We start from the raw sequence: 12083 nt of genomic DNA, 5'->3' as shown, positions 1-12083 counted from the left end.
CCTTATTCAGGGCGGGCATTTCCTCCTTCCCAATACTTAACCCTCTACAAGAACACCCCTTCGACTTACAAGAAAAAGCCAAAGGAAAACAAAGACCCAGAAAAGCTGTCCCGATGTAGGGAGTAAATGGACCATCCCGAGGGGCAACCCCGCTTTCCGTGTCAGGTGCCATTCCTCCCTTTCTAAGCTCCCACCTCAGGTGGCTGCGTTTCCTTCTGTTATTTGGAAGCCAAGGCTGTGGCTTTTTTCCCCCCCTCAATCAGCCCCGGTAGCTCTTCGTCTCCCTCTGGCGTTCCTCTCTCGCTATTTCTTTAGATTGGTGCCCCGGCAAGTGGGGGGATCCGGGGACGGGAAGAGGGTGGGCGCAAAAAGAAAAGCTGATGGGGGCTTCTAATCAGCAATCCTGAAAGGACTGGGTATGTGCCTAAAAGGATTCCTTTTTTTTTTTTTTTTTTAAACTTCCTTTTCTTGCCAACCCCTCTCCGATCTTTCCCACTGTGGACGCAAAGAACTTGAGCCGAACAGCCTTGGTGGGAGGGGGCTGGAAGAAAGAGCAAAGTGCGTCCATCTATCTGCCAAAATAATCTGACCCCGAGTCCGAGGCGGGGGGAGGCGTAAGTAAGGAGGGAGAGCGTCCCCTGGACTGATCAGCACTAAGAAATCGGAGAGACATAAAAGGCAAATGAAGCGAACAACAATAAAAAAAAAAAAAATTCCCCCGCACACAACAATACAATCTATTTAAACTGTAGCTCATACTTTTCATACCAATGGTATGACTTTTCTGGAGTCCCTCTTCTGATGCTTGAACTCCGGGGCTGGCAGCTTGTAAAGGGGAAGCAGACGGCAGCGCTGCACGGGCAGGTTTACCAAAGGTCTCCAATGGGTATTTTCTTTTTCTTAGCCCTGCCCCGAATTGTCAGACGGCGGGCGTCTGCCTCTGAAGTTAGCAGTGATTTCCTTTAGAGCCCGGCCTTATCTCCGGCTGCACGTTGCCTGGTGGTGACTAATGACACAATAACATTGTCTGGGGCTGGAATAAAATTGGAGCTGTTTACCCCCGCTCTATAGGGGTTCAGTATAAAAAGCCGGTCGAGAGCTGTCCAAGTCAGACGCGCTTCTGCCTCTGCGCTGGGACCAGCGCCGCCAGGGTCCCCGGGTCCCCGTGCGCCACGGCCGCCACCGCGTGCGTCCTCGGACCGCTCCCACTGCCTTCTCTCCTGGCAGACGCTTCTCTTTTCTCCCCATTAAAGAGCATTCGGGCTGAAGGATCACTTTGAGATCTGAAGAACCCGAAGCGCTTGGAAGGAACCGAAGCTGTTTTTTTCTGCGTTGTTTTTTTTTTTTTTTTTTTTTTTTTCCCCCCTTCGGGTTTAGTTCGCAGGGGGAAAGGATTTTGATCCCTTTTTTTCAGAATGGATTATTTCCCCATGATTTTCGCTCTGCTGTTTGTGGCTTTCCAAGGAGCTCCAGAAGCAGGTAGGCACGTTGACTTGTAAATCCCTGAATGCTGCCGTCTTCTTTTCCACCTTAATGCTTTTCTTGCTTCTGTGTTTTCCCCCATTTCTTTTTATGACTGCCGCTCAGAAATCAAGTGTAGGGGAATTATTGCTCAAAGGTGCTTAAGTTTGCTAGTGGAAAAAAAAAAAATCCTCTGTTGAAGACCATTGTTCCTCTAGCATTAAAATAACATTATTATTGCCTAGTGTATTTCCTTGGCTTTTAAAAATATGACTCAATTAAAGCAAGATATAATTTAGCTAAATGTATGTTTGCAATATATGTGTTCATACAGGTAATAGGACATATAGGAATTTATATCTTATTCAAATACTGTTTTAATAGTGTGTTAACGTGTGAAATATTTAAACATTTCAGCTTGAAGCCAAGGAATTTTATTCAAGTCATTCAAGCAATGTATGAGCAGTAAAATCACCTGCAGAACAGTCTGGTGAAAACCACCCCCAGGCGGTTTCAGGGTGAAGCAGATGTTTTCTTTAAAATTGTCATTGTTGACTTTAGATTTCTTTTGGCAAGTTTTTGGCACTCAGAACAGTGTGGGCTCTATTTCCAGTTTTATTCACCTGTCTTGGGAGGGAAGCTAGGATAAATCTTGGCTGCTGAAGGATTTAGATAGTATGTGTGCATCTGCCCGTTTCCCTCTTTTAGGGTCAGTGCACTTTTTTGTCTTTTCATGACCCTGACTGAGGAGAAAGGATGTCAAGGGAATGAAAATCCTGGAATGTGTCTGATCATTTGAAATGTACAAAATTAGGCAGATAAGCTGCGTGGCTAACTTGTCAGTAAGAGGAAGCATGCTGCCGTGGGGAAGGGGGAAACGGCAAATCCCACCCACACCATCCTGCTCCGGGGATTCAGAATTCAAAACCCACGGAACCTTGCCTGGGTCCCCGGAGCTGCTGCTCAGTTTTCCCTTAGGTCAGTGGTTTTATTGTAGAGCTGATTTCTCTTCTCTCTCTCCAATCACCTCCCTGAAGCTCTGGACCTCCACCTAAGTTCAAGAGGTGTGTCTCACCTGGGCTACTCCCGGCCTTACACAAGGTGTGAAGTGGTGGGTACTGCCCTAAACGGAAGGTCATCCCGCATGAGGAAGTGGCTCCGAGTCTAGGAAAAGGCAGTATGATTTATTTAGTTTCAGGTTTTTGGTCATCAGTCAATTTTAAGCCACTGTAGGGTGTGCTAAGTTCCATGCAGAAGCCAACCCAAATGTCTAACAGGCAGTATTTCTAAGCATTTCCTTGAAGGCTGCTTCAAGGGGCTGGTAAGTCCCTTTTCAGGTGGTTGTTTCCCCTGCCCTTGTATAATCTCTCTGAAGGTGGATAAGCCAGCGGCGATAAAGGTGAAGTCATGTTAAGGAGGGAAAATAAGAGAGTCCTTTTTGCTCTGTGTTTCTTGCTGGAGGCTGGCTGGGTGCTTCATCTGCTTTTATCTGCTCTGCTAGCTGTGGCATCGATGCTGTGACCAGTGTGCCTTCGGGCCTTGGGGGAGACACCGCCCACTGACCAGCTCTTTCTCTCCCCAGCGGTCCTGGGCGCCGAGCTCAGCACCGGAGCCGAGAGCGGAGGGGAGACGCCCCCTCCCAGTGCGCCCTGGAGGCCCCGCCGGGCCAAGCGCTGTTCCTGCTCCTCCCTGATGGATAAAGAGTGCGTCTACTTCTGCCACCTGGACATCATTTGGGTCAACACTCCAGAGTGAGTCTCTAGAGGGCATCGTTACTCTAGGCTTCCTCCCCTCCGGCTTCACGGGAGGCTGGAGCCCAATTACTCTCGTTACTTTTGGGTTCGGACTCTGAAGGGAGCATTTCTGACCACATGAAAGTGCCCCAGTGGGGAAAATGCCCCTCAGGAGGCTGCCGCACGTCTCGGGGGGAGACACTTTGTGCTGGGCCTCCGGGGGGGAATGTTCTCCATTGGGATCTGCCTGGGTTTAGGGAAAACGTTGCTGAGGTCATATGTGGCTTGGTCCAACCTGTGCTTCTCATGGGAGGGTATAGACTTAAGAGGCAGAAAGGATGATAGAGAGTTATAGTCTACTGTCTTTATCTTACTTATAGAAAAACTAAGACCCGAAATGTTGAAGTCACTTGCCAGGATGAATTTGTGGTAGAGCGAGACCTAGAACTTGGGTGTCCCGACTCCCCCCCCCTTTGGAAAAGCCTATTTCAACACAGCAACAGAAACACGGTCCTTAGAGTTCCCTTCTGCCTCCCGAGTGAAGAGAGCAGTTCCCCCCATCTACCCCTGAAAAGTAGTTCACCCATCAGAAAGAATCCTAAACAAAAATACATTGATTGTGCCTGCGGTGTCCCGTTATGTGAGGCATGACCGAAATCCAAACAAAATCAAATCAAACCAAACAAAAACCACAGCGAGCCTCATACTTAGTAAGGTGATACTTCCAAGGGGAGGACTTTAGGTAAGAATCACAATGGACACACAGGAAATTACTGGAGAGCCTTCTGGCGAGGAGTCCCTCTACAGTCGTATGATAATCACCAAATCACAGGAGGTGTGCAAACCTGGCGTGAACCGTGCACGCAGTAGTGTGTCTCCCCCAGCCTCCTCAGGGGGCCCTTTTAGCATTATCATGTATCACTTGAATTGAAAATCGGTTTTCGAAATCTTGTGAGTCATGGTTTTGCATGGAAGTCCCCCCGCCCCCAACTCCCAAGACCTGTTAACTAAGTAGAGAGTCAGAAAAAGGAAGAAAATATGAAACAGATACCAAAGCAGAGATGTCATAATTTCTGCCAAAAGACAAGGCTGCTGTGTTGAGAGTTGACATGGAATTTCATTGACTTAGGAAAACTGATTTTCTCCTGGGTGGGTCCACACACTTGGGGCCATTGACGGGCATGCGATCCTGACTGTTAGCGACATTTGACTCTTCTGAGTTTCGCTGCCAAATCCTGTGGTGTGAGCTCCTTAGGAGCTTGCCCCAAAGAATGCAACCTTTGGAGACGATCAGTTATGCTCATAACTTTTGTTCCTCTCTTTCCATGATAGGCACATTGTTCCATATGGACTCGGAAGCCCCTCTAGGTCCAAGCGATCCTTAAAGGATTTCTTTCCTACAAAGGCAACAGACCACAGGAAGAGATGCCAATGTGCTAGCCAAAAAGACAAGAAGTGCTGGAATTTTTGCCAAGCAGGAAAAGAGCTCAGGTGAGTAGAAACACCTTTGTTTTCCTTCAGTTTTATGCCCTCCTGACCGTCTTCCTCTTATGATGCTGTCTTCTGGTTTAAAAGAGATTAACAGAGGCATTGAGAACAACTGAAGTTCCTGTTGCTGAAATGTTCTCCCTATGTGTATTTTAACAGGGACCAAGACACCACGGAGAAAGGCTGGAATAAACAGAAGAAAGGGAAAGACTGTTCCAAGCTTGGAGAGAAGTGTCTTCATCAGCAGCTGGTGGAGGGAAGGAAAATAAGAAGGTAAGAGGCTCCAAAGGACAGCTGGTCCCCGTCACCTATGAATGGTCTGCTCTCCTAGTCATTCTTGCCTTGACGGGAGAAAGGCCCAGAGGACAGTAACAAAGAAAAGGGGAATCTTTGTGTTCTCTAGATTAAAGAGAGCAAAGGAATCCCTCTCAAATGTTTTCTTGAAGGCCTTGAATGCAGACTGCTGCCCTCTGTACACTTTGGTGATTTTTAGCACACACACCACTAATCCTAAAGGTAGATTTTCCAAACAAAATCTATCTAGAGACACCTTTGTCCTTTGGTCACACCTAGTTTTTGCCTCTCTGAGTCAATATATTTACAGCTTTCCCTGAGAAATTAAAAATTCTTTCAGGGAGAGTTGTTTTTTTTTTTTTAATTGAAGTGTCACATATAATCAAATTCTTCAAAACGTAGCAATTATTCAAATGGCCAAAGGGAAAATAAAGTCATTAGGCAGGGTTGGTAAGAGTTAGAACATGCCATTTTTCAGGTTTATTTATTTACTTTTTAAATAGGGAAATGCATTTGGTGGAGACCCAATGTCATTCCCAAAAGCTTTCTCATTTTTTAATCATGAGCTGGGATCTGGATTAGTAATACCATAGGATTGCTCTGAGCAGTTTTATAGTGATAACTCTTCCAAATCCTAAACATTTTGGAATTCCCAAGCTGCAGGGAGGAATCCTGCTTTCAGATCCGTCCCATAGTCTACGTTTCCCAATCATGGTCAGTGGCAACTTTTCCTGGAAATCCAGCGGCAAGAAGTCTTAGGATCCAAGTATTATGAGCACGGGCCTGGCGGTCACGAATGACTTCTGAGTTGTTTACTACTGATATGGGGCCATCCTCAGCGCTTCCCATGTGCTGTTGAAGTTTCCATATTTATAACCTCAGGCCACTAGTGCTCCTTCAGATGGCAAGATTATGTAAATCACCGTTTCTGGACTGACTTGGAAATCATTTATTTTTTCTATTAGCTTCCATTACATCAACTATTAAATCAATGTTACAATCCTTCCCTTTTTCTTTCTCCCAGAAAAAGAAAACATGAAACCTGCAAAAACAAATTTTTTTTAATTGCCGTAGAATATTGTTTTGGGCCTGCCTGTAGGCCTCCTCTTTTTGAATTTCTTTCCCACGAAGCCCCCTTCAATTTCTTATGTGATTAAGAAGACACTCCTGGCTATTTGAAACCTCTGCTGAATGAGTCTCTCCGTACAATCCCACAGGGGTTGGGCTAGTGCTTGGGATAGGGCTAAAGAAGAAAAGAGAATATCTCTAGTTGACCTTAAAAATTGTACTTTAAAATTGTATTTAATACCCAATTCCCTTTAGATATGACCATATCATCCTTATTCTCCCTGCTCATCGCCCCGCCCACCGCCATTCTAGGCATAAGAGGTAGTTTATTTTCACTTGAGGTTAGCAGAGTAACATGTGGTTTTGGTTGAGGGTGAAAGTTCAGGATCCAGATTTAGATTTGTTTTTGCCAGATTCTAATTTTAGATGTTTCTTTTGCTTGGGAATGATTTTTGTAAAAAAAAAATAATAATAATAATAACATTTGTTTTCTCTTGTCTGGTTTTAATAGGTTGGAGGCCATCAGCAACAGTATCAAAACATCTTTTCATATTGCCAAGCTGAAAGCCAAGCTCTACAGAGATAAGAAAGTGACCTACAACCGAACACACTGATGGCAGGTTGTCGGGGCCTGTCTGAAGCCTTCTTATCCACCAAGAGCCCTGGGCCTGACTCTGCGCTCTCTCCACGTGGCTGGGATCAGAGCAGATGCGTCCTCCCTGCTTAGACCACTTCTCGTTCCAGACTAGCACAGGACCAGCGCCCTGGGTGCAAACATTCCAGGAAAGGTTAAGGAGTCCCCCAGCCCATCTTCATTTGCCTCCATCAGTGGGAACTGCTTTCGTTTCTCTCCTCCTTGGGGGTGACAGTGCGCTATGCAAAGAAGGCAGAGAGATGCAGTGACCTGCGAATTAGGGTGGCCTCCCCCTAGGGGGAGGAGGACAGGAGATTCCACTTGCGGGCGGAGTTCCCGCAGAGGTTCCGAAGGGAGTGTTTGTGTCTCAGGCGCCTGGCACATTTCAGGGAGAAACTCCAAAGTCCCTGCAAAGATTTTTCTAGGGAATGCACAAATTGAAAACACTCTAAGGACAAACACTCGAGTTAAAAAAAAAAAGACTTTGTTTTTTCAATTCATAAAATGCAAAACTGAAAGAAACTGTTACTACTGTAAATCAGGATGAGTTTCATGCGTATGAGTCTACCTCACCTATATTGCACTCTGGCAAAGTATTTCCCCACCTTTAATTATTGCTTCCCCAAACTCTTCCCCCTCTAAAATCCCCACACTAAGCCCTAGCCTCATGGAAGTCTGTCTAATGTGTCAATAGTAGATATAACATTTTCAGGGTGATCTACTAGCTCTGTTCCATAAGAAAAGAAAGATCAATTGAATCAGGAGATTCCCTTACCTTGATTTTTGGAAACACAACGGTATAGGATTGTTTAGGAGAGACACTGAAGGGTAAACATTGGTGATGATTTAAAGCAGTCAAATTACTTTCCTTTATGTTACTGGCTCATGGAAGAGGTTGGATTACATTTTGATGTACTTATTTTTTTATAGATATTTATATTCAAACAATTTATTCCTTATATTTACCATGTTAAATATATGTTTGGGCAGGCCATATTGGTCTATGTATTTTTTTTTAATGTATTTCTGAATGAAATTGAGAAAATGCTTTGTTTTGCCTGTCAAGGTAATGACTTTAGAAAATAAATATTTTTTTTCCCTACTGCACTGACTTTGAATCATTTCTGAAATTTCTGAGAAGTGGGCCAAAGTGGTAAGAATTAAGGAGGGGGATGATTAAAGCTGGTTTCTTGGAAAGGTGACAATTAGCAGGAAAAGAATCTTGGCTAATGAAAACACGAATTTGATTTATATCTTAAAAGTTGCCTTTAGATTGCATTAAGCTAAAAACAAAACAAAAACCCAGCTTTCACACCTCTGTCTTTCCCTGCATAGCCGCCTCTGCTTCCCCTTCACCTGCAAACTCTCCAGGGACTTTATCCATTAGCTATGCTTTGGCTATTAGACGGGATCCCACAGTTTAAGCTGATGAAGTGGTGAGAGGTGCTTTCTCCATGTTAATAGACTGAAGGAAGCAATGGCGAGGCGACCTCCCCAAAGGTACCTAATTATACACATTCCACACCAGAGTTGCCTTGAGAAAATGGCCTGCTCAGAGCAAGTGAGAGCTCCCACTGGCTTTTTCTTTGCTCAGATTAAGAAGTGTGTTTACTGAGGAACACCAAGCACCTTCGCTCTTTCATGGTAGCGCAGGACTGAACACGTGCCCTTGGAGCCAGAGATGCCAAATGCTGATTCTGGGCCTCCTGCATCTCGGCACCTCCCTCCTCCCCACTTGGCCTTGGCTGACCTGCCAACCCGTTGGGGAGAATAGTGCTGCAAATGGTTGTTACCAACAGAAGCCCATAAAGAGCTTGATCAGCTTCTGAGAATCTTCACCGCCTTTCTCTGACAGAGTTTGAAAGAATGCCTGGCATTCCTCAGATCGTAGCTCACAGGGATGCTGTTGTCCTAACAGTGACACGTCTGAAGGACGTTAAATAACAGTCTTCAGGTGTGCAGAGCCAGTGTCCTGGGCAGAGTTTCTATCTCTACTGGCATTGTTTTTCATCTTTCACTTTTTTGTTTTTAGGAGACAGTCCAGTGTCTTTGGGGAATTGCTTATAAAACTCATTTCATCTAGCAAACTGTTTCTCGGTGTGCGGTTCTCAAGGGGAGGGCGAAGTTTTGTCCGCATTGACAAGGGACTTGGCCTGAACTTAGCCCCTGTTAATCTTGAGCAACCATTCCATCCCCTGGCATCATGAATTTCCTCATCCGTTAAATGAAAAAGGGGAGGAATGTCTCTAAAACTCCAGGAGCGAGCCTGAGATGGCAGGAAGAAGTGGAGGTGACAGGAAAGAGTGAAGATCTGAGCTTGGAGGACATGGATCTAGTATATTTAAGAGGGAGTTGGCATGGGAAGAAGCCCCTGAGCAAAAGAAAAACAGGGCAAGCAACGGTGATGAGATTTTCCTTTTCTTTTCTTTTTTAAGAATATTTTTTATTATTCAGACTTTTAAATCCTCTTCCCTGATGCTTTCTGCCTCAGTAACCAGCAAGAAAAGTAAAAAGTGTGAAGCAGCGCTCCTAGGGCATGAGGGTCAGTAGTAAAATACGTTGGAAGGTTCATAGGAAATAAATATTTTTGGAGTATGTAGGAAAGATTGACTATTACTCAAGGATCATGCCAGCTCGAGGGGTGAATTGATGGCCCGGTCTGTCATGCTTTCTGCTGCTCTTCCAGTAAAAGCATGGTTTCTGGAAGCCCACTTAGAACAGATTTCTCTCTTCACACTAACGAACAGGCAGAGCTTTGATCTCAGGGATCCAAGGACCCGAGGCTTCTGGGTGGGGAGAGGTGACATTTGGTGAAGGGAGAGGTACCCACTCCAGGGGTACATCATTTTCACTCCAGGTATTGGCTTCTTTTGTGATGGAAACGATTGGCTTTTATCCTGCCTGTGCTTCCCTGAAATACTGAGGGTATTAGACTAAGAAACTAAGTAGAGTTCTCACAACTCCAGGTATTACATTAAGCAGGAGTTCCCTCAGGAAAGAAAGAACAATCTTTGGTCTTTCCAGGGGAAAAAGCCAAGGCCCAGAGAGGGAACTGACTTACCTAAGGTCACACAGCAAGCTGTAGCATCTCTGGAGCCTGAACCCTTGAGCATGGCTGTTTCACTCAGAGGCACCTGGAGGTCAGTGGAAACAGACACCCAAGCCAACCTCATTAGAGGGTTCTAGGTGGTAAAGCAAAATCGCTCTTCACAAAAGCTTTGCCTTCCAGCCTCACAGATGATGGTTTCCAAATCCATCCTTTTTATTACTCTCTCAGGAATATCAATGTGCCCCTGAGCCCCGGTCGCAAACATTTTAGTTGTAAAATATTTGTTTACTACATCATCCTCATGATGCCAATACACGGTTGGCAGAAAAATTACTATAATTTACAATGCCAGCCTCCAAATCTGGTGCCATGAGTGCTTCATTGACAACTTCTTCTGGAAGCAGATCTAACACACGGGAAGAAATTGCAGTGATGAATGCGATGACAGAGGCAATAGCGTTTCCTCAAATCCCGGGTGGTAATCAGAGAAAGATCTAGGGCTGGTGCCATTGGATAATGAAGAGAGAAGGGCCTCAGCCTTGGGGGTCACTGACTGATGGAAGTGACGTATGCCAAGCCCGACAGGCAACGTGTTCTTGAGAGGCAGCACATCGGGAATCTGACATGCAGTTTTGCTGGTTCAGAGTCTTCTGTGTTTCTGCAGCTTATTTTTCTCTTTCATATTCTGAATCATTCGAGGCCTCCACCCTAAACTGCTGTGGAAATATCCAGGGATGAAATTAACAATAGCCATCACTGGCATGGCGTGGGCACTGATAGGGACAGAGCCGGGGGGTGGTTCTGTGGCCCCCAGGCCACCAGGTTCCTGGTGGTCCCCAGCTAGGCCAGATGTTAAACCTCCAGGTGTCGGATTGTGGGAAGGTCCAGCCTTCTGAGAAGGCATGGGCAGCCAGGATGGAATTTCCAGATTTCTTGCGTCTATGGCTATTTATCAGCCATTACGAAAGTATTTCAACAATAGCCAAGACATGGAAGCAACCTAAATGTCCATCGACAGATGAATGGATAAAGAAGTGTTACATACATATAATGGAATATAACTCAGCCGTTAAAAAGAACGAAATAAAGCTATTTGCAACAACATGATTGGACCTGGAGATTGTCATACTAAGTGAAGTAAGTCAGACAGAGAAAGACAAATATCATACGTAGAATCTAAAAAAAATGATACAAATGAATATATTTACAAAACAGAAACATACAGAGTATGAACTTCTGGTTACCAGGGGTAAGGGTGTAGGGGGAGGGGTAGATTGGGAGTTTGGGATTGACATGTACACACGGCTATACGTAAAATAGATAACCAACAAGGACCTGCTATATAACATGGGGAAGTCTGCTCAGTATTCTGTAATAACCTAAATGGGAAAAGAATTTGAAAAAGAATAGACACGTTTACATGTATAACTGAATCACCTTGCTGTACACCTGAAACTAACACAACATTGTTAATCAACTATACTCCAATATAAAATAAAATTTAAAAAAAAGGTAATATAGTCTCATTGGTACATGAACCTGTGCATATCAGACTTGGAAGTATCAAAACTCTTGGTCAATTATCTTCTTGACATTCACTGAGTGGGCCCGCTTTGTCTTCACACCTGCTGAAGTTTAGCCCCACATCTTTCTGTCCTTGGACCTTTGCTGTCTTGCTGCATTTTCATCCCTCTGTATCATCCTCTCACTCTCCATGCCCCCCTCACTCATACACTGACCTCCTTTGGTAGAAGTGGAAATACTTTAAGGTATTCTTCGTCTCCTTGGAGGTTTTTAGAAGGACAATTTTATGGTGGCCTAAACTGGGGTCTGCCTCAGACCAGAACTTGCTAGGGTCTTAGATCTGCTCTAGGATTCACACGAAGGAGCTACTTGTAAGGCTGGGTCTTTGCCTCTTAGATTAACTTTGGACCCTGAAAGGGTGGCCAGGTAATTTCTCATTAAAATGGGGACACTTTGGATAGTGCTTGGTAATGCTCTTAGCAACAACCGTAGACTGTCCTGGGCAAACTGGGACATATGGTCACCCTAGAACAGGAGAAGCCTTGAAGGAGGTCAGAATTTCAGATCCACCTCGATCTCTCAGAGATGACCTGGACCTTGGCTCTGTTTAAGTAGACTCAATGTCTATATCTCTTTATCTGCAGACCAGGCGAGGACAGAGAACTTTCACCTTTTCTAGGGCCTCCAGGCTTGAGTACGGAATTTCAGGCATAATATATCAATGAATTAATAAATGTACAGATGGGTTACAGGGTTCAGTAAGATAGGGGCAAAGGTGATAATGAGGCTAGACTACAGAAGATTTATAAAACCCATTTATAGGGATCTCTTT

The 12083-nt window shown here is 44.8% G+C and overlaps 1 protein-coding gene across 1 annotated transcript; it reads left to right on the top strand.

Moving 5' to 3' along the window:
- The first annotated feature begins 1104 nt into the window (after positions 1-1104).
- EDN1 (endothelin 1) lies at positions 1105-7780 on the top strand. Its single transcript, XM_082344566.1, has 5 exons — positions 1105-1479; positions 3044-3212; positions 4527-4685; positions 4842-4955; positions 6556-7780. Exons 1-5 carry the CDS (start codon positions 1416-1418, stop codon positions 6656-6658), a joined length of 609 nt encoding a protein of 202 aa, XP_082200692.1. The 5' UTR covers positions 1105-1415; the 3' UTR covers positions 6659-7780.
- The last annotated feature ends 4303 nt before the right edge of the window (positions 7781-12083 follow it).

The sequence above is a fragment of the Balaenoptera borealis genome, assembly GCF_965194805.1.
Source record: "Balaenoptera borealis genome assembly, chromosome: 12".
Taxonomy (NCBI): domain Eukaryota; kingdom Metazoa; phylum Chordata; class Mammalia; order Artiodactyla; family Balaenopteridae; genus Balaenoptera; species Balaenoptera borealis.
The sequence above is the reverse complement of the archived record's forward strand: the minus strand, read 5'-3'. Positions and strand labels throughout refer to the sequence as shown.

Bases quoted from the DNA above. Each gene is read 5' to 3' on its own strand.
- EDN1 (XM_082344566.1), top strand. From the start codon at position 1,416: ATGGATTATTTCCCCATGATTTTCGCTCTGCTGTTTGTGGCTTTCCAA. The intron at 1,480-3,043 runs GTAGGCACGTTG...TTCTCTCCCCAG, and splicing joins CCAAGGAGCTCCAGAAGCAG to CGGTCCTGGGCGCCGAGCTC. The intron at 3,213-4,526 runs GTGAGTCTCTAG...TTTCCATGATAG, and splicing joins ATTTGGGTCAACACTCCAGA to GCACATTGTTCCATATGGAC.